The 20,980-nt window shown below is 41.6% G+C and overlaps 1 protein-coding gene across 1 annotated transcript in view; it reads right to left on the reverse strand.

Annotated features, from left to right (window-relative positions):
- Positions 1 to 20,980, reverse strand: part of LOC126426566 (uncharacterized) — an 85,721-nt gene that overhangs the window by 38,590 nt on the left and 26,151 nt on the right. The window contains exons 3-4 of the mRNA XM_050088465.1: positions 7,762 to 7,832; positions 6,991 to 7,135 (exon numbers count right to left, since the gene is read on the reverse strand). Coding sequence (XP_049944422.1) covers positions 6,991 to 7,135; positions 7,762 to 7,832 — 216 coding nt within the window. The remainder of the gene's footprint in view (positions 1 to 6,990; positions 7,136 to 7,761; positions 7,833 to 20,980) is intronic.

A 20,980-nucleotide genomic window follows, 5' to 3' on the forward strand; every position in this document is an offset into this window, starting at 1 on the left:
GGGACAGGTCTTGCATCTACGTAAAAGTAAAAAGACTGGGCGCGATGGTGGAATAGGGTTGTATACTGCTGGAATGGGAAGGGAGACTGGTTGGGTGAGAATAATGACTAAGAAAAGTTGAGGCCAGGATGGTTACAGGAATGTAGGATATACACTACGTGATCAAAAGTATCCGGACACCCCCAAAAACATACGTTTTTCATATTAGGTGCATTGTGCTGCCACCTGCAGCCAGGTACTCCATATCAGCGACCACAGTACTCATTAGACATCGTGAGAGAGCAGAATGGGGCGCTCCACGGAACTCGTGGACTTTGAATGTGGTCAGGTGATTGGGTGTCACTTCTGTCATACGTCGGTACGCGAGATTTCCACACTCCTAAACATCCCTAGGTCCACCGTTACCGATGTGATAGTGAAGTGGAAATGTGAAGGGACACGTACGGCACAAAAGTGTACAGGCCGACCTCGTCTGTTGACTGACACACACCGCTGACAGTTGAAGAGGGTCGTAATGTGTAACAGGTCTATACAGACCTTCACAGAGGAATTCCAAACTGCATCAGGATCCACTGCAAGTACTATGACAGTTCGGCGGGAGGTGAGAAAACTTTGATCTTGTGGTCGAGTGGCTCCTCGTAAGCCCCACATCGCACCGGTAAATGTCAAACGATGCCTCGCTCGGTGTAAGGAGCGGAGAATATTGGACGATTGAACAGTGGAAAAACATTGTGTGGTGTGACAAATCACGGTACACCACGCAGCGATCCGATGGCAGGGTGTGGGAATAGTGAATGCCCCGTGAACATCATCTGGCAGCATGCGTAGTGCCAACAGTAAAATTCGGAGACTGTGGTGTTATGGTGTGGCCGTGTTTTTCATGGAGGGTTTTTGCACCCTTAGTTGTTTAGCATGGCACTATCACAGCACAGACCTACATTGGTGTTTCAAGCACCTTCTCGCTTCCCACTGTCGAAGAGCAATACGGGGATAGAGATTGCATCTTCCGACACGATCGAGCACCCGTTCATAAAGCACGACCTGTGGTGGAGTGGCTACACGAAAATAACACACTGTAATAGTCTGGCCTGCAAAGAGTCCTGACCTGAATCCTACAGAACACCTCTGGGATGTTTCGGAATGGCGACTTTGTGCCAGGCCTCACCGACCGACATCGATACCTCTCCTCAGTGTGGCACTCCGTGAAAAATGGGCTGCCATTCCCCAAGAAACCTTACAGTACCTCACTGAAGATATGCCTGCGTCAGTGGAAGCTGTCATCAAGGCTAAGGGTGGGCCAACACCATACTGAATTCCAGCATTACTGATGGAGGGCGTCAGGTGTCTGGATACTTTTGATCACAAAGTGTATTTTAGGGAAAGTTCCCACCAGCGCAGTTCAGAGAAGCTGGTGCCGATGGAAAGGATCCATGCTGTACACCCTGTGAAGCAGTCATTGAAATGAAGAATGTTATATGTCGTATCGGCCGCCGCACAGCAGCCGTCAACTCGGCGCGGCGTGCTACAACACGCGCGGCACACAGCGAGTACCGCTGGCGCCGCACACAATGTCAACAACTGGCGCAAGTGAACGCGTCGTTGCGGGGTTAGCAGCAGCGTACACACCACTGTCGATACGGATTACCCTGGCGGTGCTGCCCTTGCCACCAGAGTGAGCAACCGTATAAGGGCGCCATCTACCAACACTCTGATTGGCCGGACCTGCGGATTTAAGCGAGCTCCCTAAGCCCGTTTAACCAGTTCAATCTTCGCCACTGACTGTGTTACTACCCGGCTGCCGGATTCACGACGACCGAACCGTACTGTGGCCTCCCTGGCTGGAAACTTGCGACGTGTCGGTATCGACTGGTTGGCAGTGGTTTGGACTTGTTTTCTCTACTAGTGACTGATTTCTCCGTGGTGCTACAGCCAGCGAAGTGTTGTGTAGTCGAACTTAAGTTTTGTTTTGAGTGACAGAAGGTCAAATAAATTTGGTTATCACGGAATATTTGTTGTGTTATAGTGCGGACATAACATTACGCTTGGCAGCATGCTCAGCAACAGCAACTGGGTGGTCCATCTGTTCCTTGGCCACAGTTTGTCGGTGCCAATTCGTGCAAACAGACAGCTTGTTGGTCGTCATGCCTACATAGAATGCAGCACAGTGGTTGCAGCATAGCCTGTAGATGACACGACTGGTGTCACAGGTAGCCCTGCCTTTGATGGGATGGGTGATATTTGTGATGGCTGGAGTAGGTGGTCATAGGAGGATGTATTGGACAGGTCTTGCATCTAGGTCTATTACAGGGGTATGAACCACGAGACAGGGGGTCGGGAGTAGATGTTGGGTAGAGATGGACGAGTATATAGCGTAAGTTTGCCAGACAGCCGAATGCCACTGTGGGAGAAGTGGGAAGGATAGTGGGCAGGACATTTCTCGTTTCAGTGCACGACAAGAGGTAGTCAAAACCCTGGCAGAGAATGTAACTCGGTTGCTCCAGTCCTGGGTAGTACTAAGTTACGAGGGGAATGCTCCTCTGTGGCCGGACGATGGTTCTTTGGGAGATGGTGGGAAACTGGAAAGATAAGACATGCGAGATTTGTTTTTGTACAAGGTTGGGAGGATAATTACTGTCCGCGAAGGCTCTGAAATAGACCTGGATGCAAGAACTGTCCCGTACATCCTCCCACCACCACCTACTCCAGCCTGGTTACAAACATAACCTATCCCATCAAAGGCAGGGCTACCTGTAAAACCAGTCATGTCGTCTACAAGCTGAGCTCCAACCACTGTGTTGCATTCTATGTAGGCATGACAACCGACAAGCTGTCTGTCTGTAATTTTCCCAATTAATCACTGGATGATTAAAATCTCCATTGATGATCACTGTGTAATTGGGGATCTTAAGTAAAAGTGAAATGAGGTTTTGTCTACAATTTTTCGGTTACATCAGAAGGTGAGTCTGGTTGGTGATAGAAGGATTCAACTAGCGTTTTATGTGCAACCTCGATGCCGAGTATTGCCCATACAATCTCACATGCAGCTTCAATTTCTACCTCGGTGGATTTGAGTTTCTTGTCAACTGCGACAAATACGCCACCTCCATTTCTGATTTGCCTACCCTTTTAATATACACTACAATTTTCCCCAAAAAATCTCACTGCTATAAATTTCAGGTTTGACCAGCTTTCTGTACCTATTATGATGTGAGCTTCACTGCTTTTCATGAGTACTTCAAACCCTGGCACTTTGTTGCCAATACTTCAGCAGTTTACCATTAGGATTTTAATACTCTCACCTTTGGGAGGCATTTCTTTGGATCTTACACTTTTACTTCTGGGTTTCCTACAGCTACTGTTACCTAGATTGGATGTAGAGTCGCCTAATCTAAAAAAACGTGTGTGAACCCCACACAGGCAGCTACCTGAGTAGCAGCCTCTGGTGTGTAGTGAGTTTTCAGCCTTACGGGCCAAGTACAAGAAGTCGCAGCCTAGCTCGTCACAGAAGCTTCGAAGTCACCGGTTCAGTCCTTCCATTCGACTCAGAACCGAACGACCACAATAAGTTCTATGGACAACGCTGCAAACTGTGGGCTTTGATGAAACTCCACGCACAACGCTCGTCTTCTCAACCTTCTCTACCAGTCACCGGAACGACCCAAGAATGACCTCGGAGCCCAGACGACAGGCACCATCTGTTCCAAAGTGCGCCAAAATCTAAAGTTGGTTGCACCCTGTTCCCTCAGTGGCTGCCAGAAAAGCCTCTTCAACGTGTCAAAAGAGGCCCCCACAAATACACAATGAGCGCACCTGGTGTCATTTCCTGTCCCTTTCTGCCATTTCCTTGAAGGGTTCCACCATTCGCCATACGTTTGAGCTGCCGATGATAATAGACTCCTACCCTCTTGCATTTGCCTCCTCCTGACAATGAACAAAACAGGTTTCCCCAAAACAGGTGAAGTGAGTTCCACTGGCTCAGTTGCACTTTCAGTAAAAGACAGCATCTCATCTTGCCAGTTAGGGGGATCAGTACAACATCCTGAGGTCCCCCCCAGCCCCATCCACCCCGTACAGGATGCTTAGATATTGGCACACCACTCGCAGTCAAGTGGATGGGTAATGACAGATCGTGTACTTTCTTCAGAGGAGACAGGATCCACAGGAGAGGATAGTACTTGACGTACCTCTGGTACAGGTATCACAAGAACACGACCCTCGGGAGCTCTTCCAACCCACCGATTTGCAGCAGCCGCCAATCGTTTACATCTACATCTACATTTATACTCCGCAAGCCACCCAACGCTGTGTGGCGGAGGGCACTTTACGTGCCACTGTCATTACCTCCCTTTTCTTTTCCAGTCGCGTACGGTTCGCGGGAAGAATGACTGTCTGAAAGCCTCCGTGCGCGCTCCAATCTCTCTAATTTTACATTCGTGATCTCCTCGGGAGGTATAAGTAGGGGGAAGCAATATTTTCGATACCTCGTCCAGAAACGCACCCTCTCGAAACCTGGCGAGCGAGCTACACCGCGATGCAGAACGCCTCTCTTGCAGAGTCTGCCACACGAGTTTGCTAAACATCTCCATAACGCTATCATGGTTACAAAATAATCCTGTGACGAAACACGCCGCTCTTCTTTGGATCTTCTCTATCTCCTCTGTCAACCCGATCTGGTACGGATCCCACGCTGATGAGCAATACTCGAGTATAGGTCGAACGAGTGTTTTGTAAGCCACCTCCTTTGTTGATGAACTACATTTTCTAAGGACTCTCCCAATGAATCCCAAACTGGTACCCACCTTACCAACAATTAATTTTATGTGATCATTCCACTTCAAATCGTTCAGCAAGCATACTCCCAGATATTTTACAGAAGTAACTGCTACCAGTTTTTGTTCCGCTATCATATAATCATACAATAAAGGATCCTTCTTTCTATGTATTCGCAATACATTACATTGGTCTATGTTAAGGGTCAGTTGCCACTCCCTGCACCAAGTGCCTATCTGCTGCAGATCTTCCTACATTTCGCTACAATTTTCTAATGCTGCAACTTCTCTGTATACTACAGCATCATCCGCGAAAAGCCGCATGGAACTTCCGACACTATCTGCTAGGTCATTTATATATACTGTGAAAAGCAATGGTCCCATAACACTCCCCTGTGGCATGCCAGAGGTTACTTTAACGTCTGTAAACGTCTCTCCATTGATAATAACATGCTGTGTGCTGTTTGCTAAAAACTCTTCAATCCAGCCACACAGCTGGTCTGATATTCCGTAGGCTCTTACTTTGTTTATCAGGCGACAGTGCGGAACTGTATCGAATGCCTTCCGAAAGTCGAGGAAAATAGCATCTACCTGGGAGCCTGTATCTAATATTTTCTGGGTCTCATGAACAAATAAAGCGAGTTGGGTCTCACACGATCGCTGTTTCCGGAATCCGTGTTGATTCCTACAAAGTAGATCCTGGGTTTCCAAAAACGACATGATATGCGAGCAAAAAACATGTTCTAAAATTCTACAACAGATCGACGTCAGAGATATAGGTCTATAGTTTTGCGCATCTGCTCGACGACCCTTCTTGATGACTGGGACTACCTGTGCTCTTTTGCAATCATTTGGAACCTTCCGTTCCTCTAGAGATTTGCGATACTCGGCTGTTAGAAGGGGGGCAAGTTCTTTCACGTACTCTGTGTAGAATTGAATTGGTATCCCGGCAGGTCCAGTGGACTTTCCTGTGTTGAGTGATTCCAGTTGCTTTTCTATTCCTTGGACACTTATTTCGATGTCAGCCATTTTTTCGTTTGTGCGAGGATTTAGAGAAGGAACTGCTGTGCGGTCTTCCTCTGTGAAGCAGCTTTGGAAAAAGGTGTTTAGTATTTCAGTTTTATGCGTGTCATCCTCTGTTTCAATGCCATCATCATCCCGGAGTGTCTGGATATGCAGTTTCGAGCCACTTACTGATTTAACATAAGACCAGAACTTCCTAGGATTTTCTGTCAAGTCGGTACATAGAATTTTACTTTCGAATTCACTGAACGCTTCACGCATAGGCCCTCCTTATGTATTGACTTAATAGAAATACCATTTCACTCACAGTAGTCGATGTAAACTTTGAAAACTGACGAAAAAAGGATAAAGGTAGTGAATGTTAATGCTGTAACATCGTTCGCAGCTCATGGTCGTGCGGTAGCGTTCTCGCTTCCCACGCCTGGTTTCCCGGGTTCGATTCCCGGAGAGGTCAGGTATTTTCTCTGCCTCGTGATGACTGGGTGTTGTGTGATGTCCTTAGGTTAGTTAGGTTTAAGTAGTTCTAAGTTCTAGGGGACTGATGACCATAGATGTTAGGTCCCATAGTGCTCAGAGCCATTTGAACCATTTTGCTGTAACATCACAATGACGGCTGAGAATAGAAGACTAATACAATGAGACCATTCTCTGCACTGGGTATTGCTCAAGAGTAAGAAGAAAAGTCTGTCATCAAATTGAGCTGAAACAGTACAGGCCATCGGACAAACAACAGCTCGCAATCTAGAGCTGCGCTTATAGCCCAAGTTTTCTTTTTCACCTTGCGAGAGGAGTGTAGGGATTGGGGGTAACTGACACTTCCCTCACGCGATGCTAACAACCTGAACCAGAAACGGAAACTCATTCTCCATTTGGAGCGACTACAACTGTTCTGTCCAGGTAAACAATCAAAATGTTTTACATATTTTGTGTAGACTAACAGTTTAACCCTCTCAGAATACACGACACTACAAAACTACCAGTGGCAGTCAACAATAACAGCACTTTTGAGCAGCAGAGAAGAAACAATGATTCTCTGATACAGTGCTACCAACAGATGCCAGACTCCTTAGCATACACGCCTTTTTAAGTTCAAACTATCCAATTTCTACCCACAAAATATCAAAATCGAGTTAGCCTTTATAAATGAAACAGTAATAAACTGAAAAGACCAAATAGGCAATTGCTGACAGAAACTTACATTAATGCACGATACATGTTCAGCTTTAAAATCCCTCATTTGCATTTCAGGTAGCAACCAGTCTGTTGACGTGACAGAAGGGTGTAGAGGACCACAGATTCTGCATCCAGTGCAATTTTCTGTCACTTCATACGTTACACACCAGCTGAAAGTAATGTAAGAAAAAATTTGATAGGAATTGATCTTATCTTCTCGTGCACTAATACAAGCACATTTAAAAATTTCAAGGGACAATCTTGCAGTTTGCAAAGCAATTTTGGCAGTGATACATAAAGCCAAAACATTTGCAGGTATGAATACTGCAAAAAATATCATGTCTAAAAAAAGGCTATTTTTTATTCCTTATATCATTAAGAAATGTTATAATGAACAGTACAAGCTTCTAACACTTTCTCTCACACATTTTAATTATCTGACAATTTCAATAATGACTAAGCAAGTATAAATTCTGTAAAAGAAGTTTTTTAAGTTCTTTAACAACAGCATCAGCAGGTGGCTACTCAAACTTCACAGGCTGCAGGTGTATATATATATATATATTTTTTTTTTTGTGGGGGTCAGAATTCCAGGTTTAGGAAAAACAATACTAACACAACAGATTTCTAAGGAAATCATCAAAAATTGCTGATAAAGTACACTCAAAACAAAATCAAAATCATTAAATTGATAGAAAACTATTTAAAATTAAGTAGTTATACAACATAATGTAATTCTCTGCCAAAAACTCACACACTTTAAGTACTATTTGCGATTATGAGTAATGGTACTTACACAATACATATATTTTTCAATGTTTCATTTATGCAAGTCCCAATGATTTCTTGAAACGTCCACTCCCCCAACTGAAAACACACAAAATGTCTATTTAGAAAATTGAGACTAAGGTACAAACTTCTGAATTTTTACGATAATCTCAACATTTGTGAAGCAGATACACTGTCACAATCCAATTGTCTAATTTATTAAGCCTTAATTTGTTCTTCAAGTGTCAACACTTCTTTTGTAGCACTTTCTCAAGCTGTCAAACACTTTGCTTCCAACTTTTTCTGTTTTTCTAAATTACTCTGTTTCTCTGCAAGCTATTCTCATTAAGTCAATTACAATTGTCTACATACCACGAGTGTGTATTTCTTGTGCCGTTAATAATGAACTTTGAAGTATCCAAACTGCCAAGGTCTCTAAAATTGTAAACAGTATCATATATGTGTGCACATATCATCACAGTTTTCTCTCCCATGCTTTCAAAGATGAATTCAGCATTAACAGGAAAGCCACTTCCAATGTTAGCACTTGCATGGGAAAGACCGCAAACTAATTTTGTGACAACTATCAAATTTTGGTATTTACCATTCAGGATACAGGGCAGAAATGGTCAAATCCCCCCCTCCCCCCCCCCCCCGACAATAATCGTTTCCCGGAAAAGAATTGGCAATGGTGGTAGAAAAGTCAGGTCCCTTTAATTCACGCATTTCATTATTCATGGCATTTCCTCTTAGTGATTATTTTCTGTGGGAACACCAAGCAGCTCCCATTCATTATTCTTGGCCATATCTACCTCCATTTCACTAACTCCGAACAATAACAACCTTTTATTATCAATGACTTAAACTTTTCCAAAACTACTTCACTACACATAGCATCAATGGCGTAACGGCCATGAACACTAAAGAAACTGGGCTGTTCCGTCCTGAGCATAACAAACACAAGAACAAGTGTACAGACCAGAATGAAAAATGCTCCTATTATAACACAAAGAAGACAAAAATGTCGTGAGCAGAGTTAGGGATGTAAAAGAAGGGGAACTAGCTTTTCAAATTATTTGGTAGCTTGAAAGACATTTAAATCATAACATCTTGACATGCTGGCACTGTTTTACCTGATAGTATTGGTCCGCATGTCATATGATGTAATACACTGTGCCAAGTAAATTGACATGATCCATGATGTCTTCCTTAAAGAACATAGCCTCCCCCCCCCCCCCCCCTCCCCAGAAGCTTTATCCCTCCAGAAAACTTTTTTACCTGTTATATGTATGCTCTTCAGCCATATGGTATTATACATAGTGTCAATTACCTAGAACTTGCATTTCAAATATTGCGGAAATTCAAAAAGTGCTGTCAATGTGCGGCTTTCACGAAATGGATTGGTGGTCAGGGGCATGTATTGCTATCGAATAAATACGAGGGCAGTTCAATAAGTAATGCAACACTTTTTTTTTCTGAAACAGGGGTTGTTTTATTCAGCATTGAAATACACCAGGTTATTCCCCAATCTTTTAGCTACACAACACTATTTTTCAACGTAATCTCCATTCAATGCTACGGCCTTACGCCACCTTGAAATGAGGGCCTGTATGCCTGCACAGTACCATTCCACTGGTCGATGTCGGAGCCAACGTCGTACTGCATCAATAACTTCTTCATCATCCGCGTAGTGCCTCCCACGGATTGCGTCCTTCATTGGGCCAAACATATGGAAATCCGACGGTGCGAGATCGGGGCTGTAGGGTGCATGAGGAAGAACAGTCCACTGAAGTTTTGTGAGCTCCTCTCGGGTGCGAAGACTTGTGTGAGGTCTTGCGTTGTCATGAAGAAGGAGAAGTTCGTTCAGATTTTTGTGCCTACGAACACGCTGAAGTCGTTTCTTCAATTTCTGAAGAGTAGCACAATACACTTCAGAGTTGATCATTTGACCATGGGGAAGGACATCGAACAGCGTCCCAGAAGACTGTAACCATGACTTTACTGGCTGAGGGTATGGCTTTAAACTTTTTCTTGGTAGGGGAGTGGGTGTGGCGCCACTCCATTGATTGCCGTTTTGTTTCAGGTTCGAAGTGATGAACCCATGTTTCATCGCCTGTAACAATCTTTGACAAGAAATTGTCACCCTCAGCCACATGACGAGCAAGCAATTCCGCACAGATGGTTCTCCTTTGCTCTTTACGGTGTTCGGTTAGACAACGAGGGACCCAGCGGGAACAAACCTTTGAATATCCCAACTGGTGAACAATTGTGACAGCACTACCAACAGAGATGTCAAGTTGAGCACTGAGTTGTTTGATGGTGATCCGTCGATCATCTCGAACGAGTGTGTTCGCACGCTCCACCATTGCAGGAGTCACAGCTGTGCACAGCCGGCCCGCACGCGGGAGATCAGACAGTCTTGCTTGACCTTGCGGCGATGATGACACACACTTTGCCCAACGACTCACCGTGCTTTTGTCCACTACCAGATCACCGTAGACATTCTGCAAGCGCCTATGAATATCTGAGATGCTCTGGTTTTCCGCCAAAAGAAACTCGATCACTGCCCGTTGTTTGCAACGCACATCCGTTACAGACGCCATTTTAAAGCTCCGTACAGTGCTGCCACCTGTCGGAAGTCAATGAAACTATACGAGACGAAGCGGGAATGTTTAAAAATATTCCACAAGAAATTTCCGGTTTTTTCAACCAAAATTGGCCGAGAAAAAAAATGTGTTGCATTACTTATTGAACTGCCCTCGTAGATTGTAATATTACTTAGAGAAACAAACTAAAAGTAGGGTAAATTAGAATGTCAGAGATGTTTGTTCCAGGATTCTGTTGAGAACCACATACGATTTAACATATTTTGAGGAGTTCCCAGACCGACACTCGTACAATATATGCGGTAGCCCACACTAAAGAATAACATAAGTGCATACACTAGTTATGTGGATGCTGACCAGCAACGAGACGATTGACCATCACAGGTATGACAACCACTTCCAGTCTGGTATAGAACAACTGCTGCACACGAGCTAGCATTTCAGCAGAGATTTCTGAGTGCAGCCATTGCATATCACTGGGTATAGTTGGTACGTCCTTGAAGACAGCGTCTTTCAGTTTCCCCCACAGAAAGAAGTCTACAGCTGTCAAATCCGTGGAAGGGGTCAGGCAAGGTGCAGGTCCGCCAAGTTCAAGCCTACAATTTGGAAACAGATCGTGAAGACACAGTAGTACTTCACGTGATAGGGGCTGGACAGCCATCATGTTGGTACCAGCACATATTCCTCCTAGTCTGCAGCATCATCTAGCATCCCTGGAAGATGATCTGTTAGGAGGCTGCAATACTTGTGCGCTTTCAGTGTCCGGTCTGTGAAAAACTGGCCTATGAGCTGATGGCTCACTACCCCATACCACACTTTTACCCTCCACGGACACTGATATTCCACCTGACAAAGCCAATGGGTATTATCAACAGACCAATTGTGCATATTTCAGTGGTTTACACAGTCACGATTGGTAAATGTGGGTTCGTCACTAAACAAGATACAAGACATGTCCACGTACATAAGTTAAAATGATTCTCATAATTGTTTCCACGCAGCTCTCGATGCAGAGAAAAGTGATAGTGACGGAACATATGTCGACGGAGAATACGTAGGACATTTGCCTCATGCGTGCTACATCTTTGTGCGACTGTGCAGGAGCTATCGTGCAGATCAACTGCAACAGCAGTAAGAATATTGATCTTCAACTCTTCTGTTACATTGTATAGGTTTTATACTACCACTTTTATGTACCTAGTTGAAGAGGCTAATAAATAATAAATAATTGCTGAGATGGTTGATATCTATTGGGGTATTTTGCCACATACACTTGTAGCGTCTCCTGGCCAGTCGTCATAAAAAGCGTGTGATAGAATTTTTTCCGTGTGTAAGACCAGTTAACATGTATCGATATAGTGCTACGCATACGGCAAAAGAGAAATAATTTAAACATGACCAAGTGAAGGAATAAAGCAAGACTGTGTAAACATTTCACGAATGTACTATGTGTGTATGTAGAACATTCATAATTATTTGACGTTTTATGCATTTGTTAACTTTGAATCCATGACATATAATTAGCTTTGAAAATCTTGTTAAATGAATTAGTGATTATGATCTGTGCCTCAGATAAAAAGGACAATTCAGTACATGTATAAATAGTAAAAAGCGTTGTAATAATTTCTGTTCTCTTTGGGGTTCGTTACGAGTAACACTCGCGTGTTAAGCAAACGTATATGCTAGCCGTGAGTCGTTTGTTCATGAAGCTTGAGATCCGCCATTAGGCGATTTGTTGAAAAAAGGTGTGTAAAATTAATGCATTTTTGTTTGAATATATAGAGTTTGGGCAAATATGTTTTTAAAATAATTTGTAAAGTTGCCAGCCATTTGTCCCGTAAATAATTTAGACATTTTCAGCATTTAATTTAGCGGAAGCCGCTGTACCAATCTGCGATGGCAACGGCCGCAGACGCGGCGCATTTAAAAAATATTTATTTCAGGCATCGCAGTCGCCTCGCCGGTAAAGCGAGGTAACATAATAGTATTTAGCATTTCCTTACAGCTTCCAGCAGTGCCGGCAGACTACATCATATTATTCAGTGCATTTCTCAGTTTGATTTGGAAGGTGCTGTGCGACATGTTCCATGCTGCCGAAAAAAATATAACGAATAACTGTGTTATGACTTTATCATTTTCACATTTTGTGGCAAGGTCTACTCTGTGAAACTAAAGCAATATTTTACATTTTTTCCCTGAGAACGCGGGCTAGCCGCGCGCCTGTTCTAATTAACAGTATTCAAAAATCCACTGCATAACGTAACCAACATTCAGTGCTGTAACAATCATTTGAATTTCATTACTGACTTTTCTGAATATGATGCAAAGTAGTAAGTTTAGATACAGTAGTCTTTCTTTCTTAATTACGTTACAGTAGCAAGTGAATGTTCCACGCATAATTGTCCAGAGCAGATGTGGAAAAGCAATCATTTGATCCACGGTGTGCCACATTTATGATAAAAGTGTTTATTCCCTCTCCCACGCCATAACCACAAGCCAAATAAAATTAACTCCAGTAGTAAAAAAGTGAGAGGTGGAGTAAGGGAGACGGAATACACTGTACAAGAACAAACTACATCCTTCCTACTCTCCACACACAACGACCAAGTCTGCTGTGGTAAATCCCGTCATCCACTCATGACCTACTACTTGGACTAACTGGCCAGCAGACTGCAATGAACCCAAGAAACACACAAGCACACTGTAAGCAAACATAACAATATTGTACCTAGCAACCACGCAGGGTGAATGGCATAAACAAAAGTTGGACTAGAAACTATCAAAATACGGTATCTTGTAAAGGAATCACACTAGAATGCTACAACAAACATAACTGACATTCTAATTTACCCTACTTTTAGTCTGTTAATGTCAACTATCAGGAACACATGTTTTCAATCAACTGCCAGCAACCACTAAAAACTTGGTTTCAGATAAAGCACAGTTTAAACCGAGTTTGAAAGACTTTTTGATAGGCAACTCCTCCTTTCTATAGATGAATATCTTAACAGGACTGTTAAAACCAGGTTCAGTAAAATATCTTCCTGTTGTGACAGCACTTGGTCATGACAGTCAAGATTAGGTATTATATAAAGTGCATAATTTATTTTATTTATTTATTTATATACTTGTTCCATAGACCTGTACATGTGAGCAAGTCACTCAGATGTGGAATGTGTCAATGTACATAATAAAATACATAGAATAAAGACATTGTTATAGTATTAATAACAGTGCACAAAAGTCATACTTATTAGCTTAAAAACTAGTCAACATAAATGTGAAGATAGCAGCTTCATATTTAGGGCATTATTTCATCTATTTTAACCTTGAACAGTAATCAAAACTTCCCACTTTGGGTTTAAAAGCGACCCAAAAATGGAAATGAGAAAAACAGAAATTTTTACATTAGGGCATTATTACATTAGTTTAACAGTAAACAGTGTCAAAAAATTCAAAATCATCTTTCCAATCTGGGTTTTACTTATTTCTCTGAAAGAATTCCTCTAGTGAATAAAGTGAGGTCTCAAGTAAATAATTTTTCAAGCTACGTTTAAATACTGATGTACTACTCCGTATACTTTTGATGCTGTTGGGTAGGGAATTGAAAATTTTCGTTCCAGCGTACTTTACCCCTTTCTGAATAAGTGTCAAGTTCTTTAACTCACAGTGGAAATCCTCTTTTCTTCTGGTGTTATGTTCATGATGTAGGCAATTCGTTTCATACAGAGTGGGGTTATTTATTATGAAGCACATCAGTGAATATATGTACTGAGATGTTGCTGTCAGTATTTCAAGTCGTTTAAAAAGATTTCGACATGAGGTTCGTGGGGGTACACCACAAATGATTCTTATTGCTCTTTTTTGTGCTGTGAGGATTTTCTTTGCGGCAGGTGTATTGCCCCAGAAGATGATGCCATAACACATGACTGAATGAAAATAGCCAAAGTAAGCTGACTTTGAGATGGTAATGTCATTGAAGCGTGACAAAATTCGTAAAGCAAATGTTGCCAACATCAGCCGTTTCAGTGTTTGTAGAACGTGATGTTCCCAGTTCAGCCTACTGTCCACGTATACGCCTAGGAATTTTGATAAGTACACTTGCTTAATCATCTGATCATTCTGTGTGATAACTATTTCTTTTGGGTTTTTGTGGGTTGTCTGGAACTGGATAAAATTGGTTTTTTTTCAGGTTTATTGAAAGGGAGTTAATACTAAACCAACCAAGAACTTCTTTAAGAATGTTTCATTCTGCCAGCGTATTGATTCTGTAAATACTTGCAGTTCCAGTTTACTGTAACATATTCACCTATTTTCGTAATCTCCTGACAAATGATCAGGGTAGTTAGCATTATATTCAAATGTACTATGTTTTTTATGTTATACTTTCTGACATGTTCCACACCCACGAGAATCATCTGATTTTTGGCCCAAAGAAACGAAAACTCACTCTAATCTCTAGGAATTGTTCCATTTCAAAAAGTGTTAAGTTTGCGAAAAAATTCTAACTATTATTCCAATCTGTTGATTGGCTAACAATACAAGCCCTGACTACCGATCCACTTTTCTCATGTGACGTACTGAAAGCTTTGTATCGAGGCAAGCAGGTGTAGATGCAGTGTATCTTGATTTCAAAACGCATTTAACACGGTACCATACTTAAATGCTTTAAGTATTATCATATGGATATCAAGGGAAATTTGTAACTGGATTGAGGATCTTTTGGTAGGTCGGAGACAGCATGTTATCTTGGATGGAGAGTCATCATCAGATGTAGAAATAACTCTGGGTTCCTTGCTGTTGATGATGTATGTTAATGACCTTGCAGACGATATTAATACTAACCTCAGAGTTTTTGCAGATGATTCAGTTATCTATAGAGAAGTACTATCTGAAAGGAACTGCATAAGTATTCAGCCAGATCTTGAAACTATTTCAAAGTGGTACAAAGATAGGCAACTCGCTTTAAATGTTCAAAAACTTAAAACTGTGCACTTCTCAAAACAAAAAATCATAGTGCCCTATGACTATAATATCAAAGAGTTACAGCTGGAATTGGCCAACTCATAGAAATACTTGGGTGCAATAGTTTGTAGGGATATGAAATGGAATGATCACATAGGCTCAGCTTTGGGTAAACCAAGTGGTACACATCGGTTTATTGATAGAGTACTGGAACAGGGTAATCTACAAACCATTGTTAGGTGCATAGCAGAGGGTACATTCCACAGTAGCAGTTATTAAAGTTTCTTCCTGTTCCACTCACATATGGAGCCCAGGAAGAATGAGTGAGTGAATGCTTCTGTGCGTACAGTAATTATCTACAGTAATAAATTAAAACCGATTCTTGAAACTTTGTTAATAGATTTTCTCGGGACAATTTATGTCTATCTTCAACAGTATTTTCAAATGGCTCTGAGCACTATGGGACTCAACATCTGTGGTCATCAGTTCCCTAGAACTTAGAACTACTTAAACCTAACTAACCTAAGGACATGACACACATCCATGCCTGAGGCAGGATTCGAACCTGCGACCGTAGCGGTCACGCGGTTCCAGACTGTCGCCTAGAACCGCACGGCCACACCGGCCGGCAACAGTCTTTTAGTTCAGTTCCTTCAGTATACTCTCCCATGGGTTAAACAAACCTGTGACCATTCAGGCTGCCATTTTCTGTATATGTCATATCTGGTATGGGTCCCACACACTTCAGCAATATTCTAGAGCCAATCACACAAGTGATTTGTAAGCAATCACCTTTGTGGGCTGACTGCACTTCCTCAGTATTCTACTGATAAACAGAGGCCTACCACCTGCTTTACCCATGACTGATCCTATGTGACCATTCCATAATTCACGTTTCTACAAAGTGCTACACCCAGGTATTTGTCAAAGTTGGTCGATTCCAACAGTGACTCACTGATATCCTAGCTACAGCATCCCATGTTTTTTTCGCTTTGTGAAGTACAAAATTTTACATTTCTGAACATATAAATGAAGTTTCCAATCTCTGCACCACTTTGAAATGTTATCAAGATCTGACTGAATATTTAGGCGCCTTCTCTCAGATAGTACTTCATTACAGATAACTGCATCATCTGCACAACGCCTGATTTTAGTTTTAATATTGTCTGCAAGGTCATTAATACACAACATTAACAGCAAGGGTCCTAAAACACTTCTTGGGGCACACCTGAAGCTACTTCTACACAAGATGATGACTCTCCATCCAAGATAACATACTGCGTCCTCCCTACCAAAAAGTCAATCCAATCACAAATTTCACTCGATATCCCATATGATAACACTTTTGACAATAAGTGTAAATGTCATAATGAGTGCATTCTGTAATTATTCTAATCTTAAGCCAATGATCCCTATGTGAGTAATATGGATAGAGTTGTTGTATACTCCTAAAGTCATTATTTAAATCCAGTTCTTTAAACTTTGTTAGGGGACTTTCTTGGGATTACACCTATCTTCAAGAGCCCACAATTCAGTTTCTTCAACATTTCTCCCATGAGTCAAACAAACCTGTGGCAATTCATGCCGCCGTTCTCTGCATACATCCAATATCCCCTGTTAGTCCTATTTGGTGAAGTCCCACACACCTAAGCGATATCCTAGAACTGATCACACAATGATTTGTAAGCTATCTCCTTTGTAGACTGATTGCACTTACCCAGTATTCTATCAATAAACTGAAGTCTACCATCTGCTTTATTCTCAATTTAGCCTATGTGACCATTCTACTTCACATTCCCATAAAGTGTTACGCCCATGCATTTGTACGAGTTGGTCGATTTCAACAGTGAGTCATAGGATACCATTTTATTTCTTTGTGAAGTTCACAACTTTACATTTCTGAACATTTGAAGCAAGCTGGCATTCTTTGCGCCAATCTGAAATCTGACTGACTATTTACGCTGCTTCTTTCAGATAGTACTTCATTACAGATAACTGTATCATCTGCACAGATTGTCTGCAAGGTCATTAATACACAAAATCAACAGCAAGCCTCCCAACACACTTCCCTGAGGCACACATGAAATTACTCCTACACCTGATGACGATTCTCCATCTAAGATAACAGGTTGCGCCCTCCCTATCAAAAAGTCCTCAAGCCAGCCACAAACTTCAGTTGAAATGCCATACGATCATACCTTTGACAAACGTAAGTGTGGTACTGAGTCAAGTGTTTTTCAGAAAGCAAGAAAGACAGCATCAACCTGATTGCCTTGATCCAAAGCTTTCAGTATTTCACATGAGAAAAGTGCGAGTAGAGTTTCACATGATCAATGTTTTTGGAATCCGTGCTGGTTGGCATGGAGAAGGTCATACTGTTCAAGATATGCCATTACGTTTGAGCTCAGGATATCTTCTCAGATTCTACAATGAATTGATGTAAAGGATATTTTACAGTAGTTTTCTGGATCACTTCTACAACCCTTCTTGTAGTTGGTGTGACCTGTGCTTTTGTCCAAGAGCTGGGCACCATATTTTATTTGAGGAATCTACACTGAATTATAGTTAAAAGAGGAACTAACACAGCTGCAAATTCAGTAGGGAATCTGACAGGGATTCCATTGGGCCCTGGAACTTTGTTCAAGTTTAATGATTTCGCCTGTTTCTCAACAACACTGACACTAACACTTAATTCACTCATCTTCTCTGTGGAATGAGGGTTCCTATGTGCTCGCTACTACATTGCTATTAATAGACTGGGATTTGGAAATACGGAAGTGTCCGATCCCGTCCGTCTGCTTTGACCCATGACATCACAAATATGGCGGAAACGACCATAAACCATGATTCCAATATGGCACATATAAAGTCGGTACATACACATTATGAGGACGAAAATACATCGAAAAACAAACACACACACTTTCCACAAAAAGCCTAATGACACTAACGGGACAAGCATGGGAAATGGGGTGTTTTTGGGTGGGAGCAAACTAAATATAAACAAATTTAGACACCCATCCCCATACCAAACCACACAAAACGACGAAAAAAACCGACATCACAAAACTCCCCAAACACCACTAAACACAATATCATCTGGAATCGGACACTTCCCTTGACCTATATAGCTCAACAGCAGCTCCCGATCCCATAAATTAGGATCAAACGCTTCCCTTGGCCTATATAGCTCAAAAACATCTCCCGATACCAATATCAACATACACAGCCACACATAGGGATCGAACACTTCCCTTGGCCTGTGCACTGTTAATTTTATCCGTCACATCCATTCCTGAACAAAAACAACAACCGATTAATTTTACTAAAATTACCACACGATGTACAGCGAACAACACTAAATTAACCTTCACACAAAATTGTTAACTCACTGAAACAAATTCCACTACAAACACAGCCGACACACTAACAATTCTGGATAATAAGCAAAAGCAAACTGAGCCCATTACACCACACGAACGAAAACCGTGAACATACCACCAGAGAACACAACATATCACAACACAACAACATCTACAAACATGCTACACTCACAAACCAAACTCCGCGCCGTCATGACGTCACACACGACAACACCCTTACGTCACGGGTAAGAGCCGACGCGTGGGATCGGACGCTTCTGTCGACCCAGGTATTTTGTATGCATACAGCACTAACAGTAACTATTATACAAAACAAGAGAGTAGAGTACTAATACACTGTCCAATTTTAAGTAGCTAATCAACCACAATGTGTCTTCTGCTACAAATTCTTTTTCGTGCAAATACTGCAAACAACTGCCCAGTTAATGTCAACTCCACAAATCACTCATTGTGCAGTAAGAAATTTGTAGCAATAGAGTAACCAACTCACCCATTTGTGCATAATAAATGATGGAAGTAAGAACAGATGCCACTCTTGAATTAACAAAAAGTTATTGAAACCATCAACTCTGACATTCACGAGTAACGCAACTTATTGACATATGCTTAAAATCTTCACTCATCACCTCTACCCAATCAGCATTGTAATGACTTCCATGTGTCAGTCATGCCAGCAATGAGCCTCAATTAAAAGGAAATAATTCAAAAGACAAGATTGTTTAAATAGTGTTAACTGGATAAATGGTTTCAACACACTAAAGGTGCCATCATCGGATCTGAATGTAGCTTAACATTTATAAAGCATTTGGATATAACGATACGTGAGGCAGACCACAGCTGATATAAAATCATATCAGCTGGTCTGCCTCATGTTAATCTACATTCAGATCCCATGATGGCACCTTTAGTGTGTTGAAACCAGTTACCCAGTAAACAGTATTTGAGCGATCTTGGCTTTTGAATTATTTCTATAACAGAGTGATCACCCCACGGTGCACTATGTATTCACTTCAATTAAAAAGAGGTCAGCCACAATATAGCTTGCACTCTGCAGAGAAGTATGTGACCTGAGTACTCACAATGTGGTCAACATGACTCACCTAGTCACATCATCTGCAAGCAGATCATTCTACTAGCCTGAAGATAAAAATCTGTCTGTATAATTAACGAAAGCAAATTACACTAAGCTCTTGTATGTAACACAAAATATTGGCAGTATCAACTCTTAAAGCCTAGGATATTTCAGTAATCTGTACATATCACAGATTGAGTTCAAACTCAGAATCAGTCTGCTCAGCATTGTTCAAAGTTTTATATGTAGCATCACACTGAAGTCAAAGATCTCAAACCGAAAACATTATCACCACACCAACAAAACACAGCATAAATTAAGCATTAACGGGCATCTTGTTGTTTCACTTCACAGGGAGGTTTGTTTGTGCAGCTCTAAGGTTCATTACAGGAAATCTGAATTTTCAGGAGAAGTCTTTCAATGAGTCACACAAAAAAATGGCATCAGAGAGATAAATGAAACAAAGGATAAAAAGAGCAAACCTAAAAAGTACATTGAGTCCAAAATTTGTACTATCACAACTTACCATGTAAGAAAACATAATCCAAATTTGGTGAGCAATCTTCCAATTGGCTCGATGGAGCAACCACGATTTCCTCTTCATCTTTGAGTAGTATTTACATAAAACGTGTGTTCTGTACACATTCCAATCTCAGTACTTGTACAAAAATTACATGAATGCAATCATTTTCTGCTGGGGATTTGTCCTGTTTGCTGTTCAGCCCCAATTGCTTATTTCAACAACTCAGTTGCGATACCACAAATACCTTAAACTTATTGTTGCACTCCACCAATTATCCTCGGGTAAATCATGTAACGCCAACTCTCAATGTATCTAAAGTAATCCCAAGTGGGAGAATGAGGTGATCTGTGTCACAAGATTTCTCTTCCTCATCATATAATATAGTTCTATTGATACACAGCCGCCACAATTGCCTTGAAAATACGAAAACCTGCAATGAGTGCATTGCATCTTCCAACTGATCCAATAATACTCTCATTGTAACCTCAGTTTTCGAAGAATTAAGGTCTGGTACTTCCGTAGGAGACTACTACACTCATTACGGACTGTAACAGTAGCCTGCAACAGGTTTTCTTCATTTCTACACATGGCTGCTACCTGAAAAATGAAGAGTGTAGTAATACTTTTCAGATAATCCTCACTGCTATCCTTACAAACAAATTTTAAGTTTCACTCCACCATCTGATAAAGGAATTCAT

Source organism: Schistocerca serialis, chromosome 11, assembly GCF_023864345.2.
Source record: "Schistocerca serialis cubense isolate TAMUIC-IGC-003099 chromosome 11, iqSchSeri2.2, whole genome shotgun sequence".
In the NCBI taxonomy this organism is placed as follows: Eukaryota; Metazoa; Arthropoda; class Insecta; order Orthoptera; family Acrididae; genus Schistocerca; species Schistocerca serialis.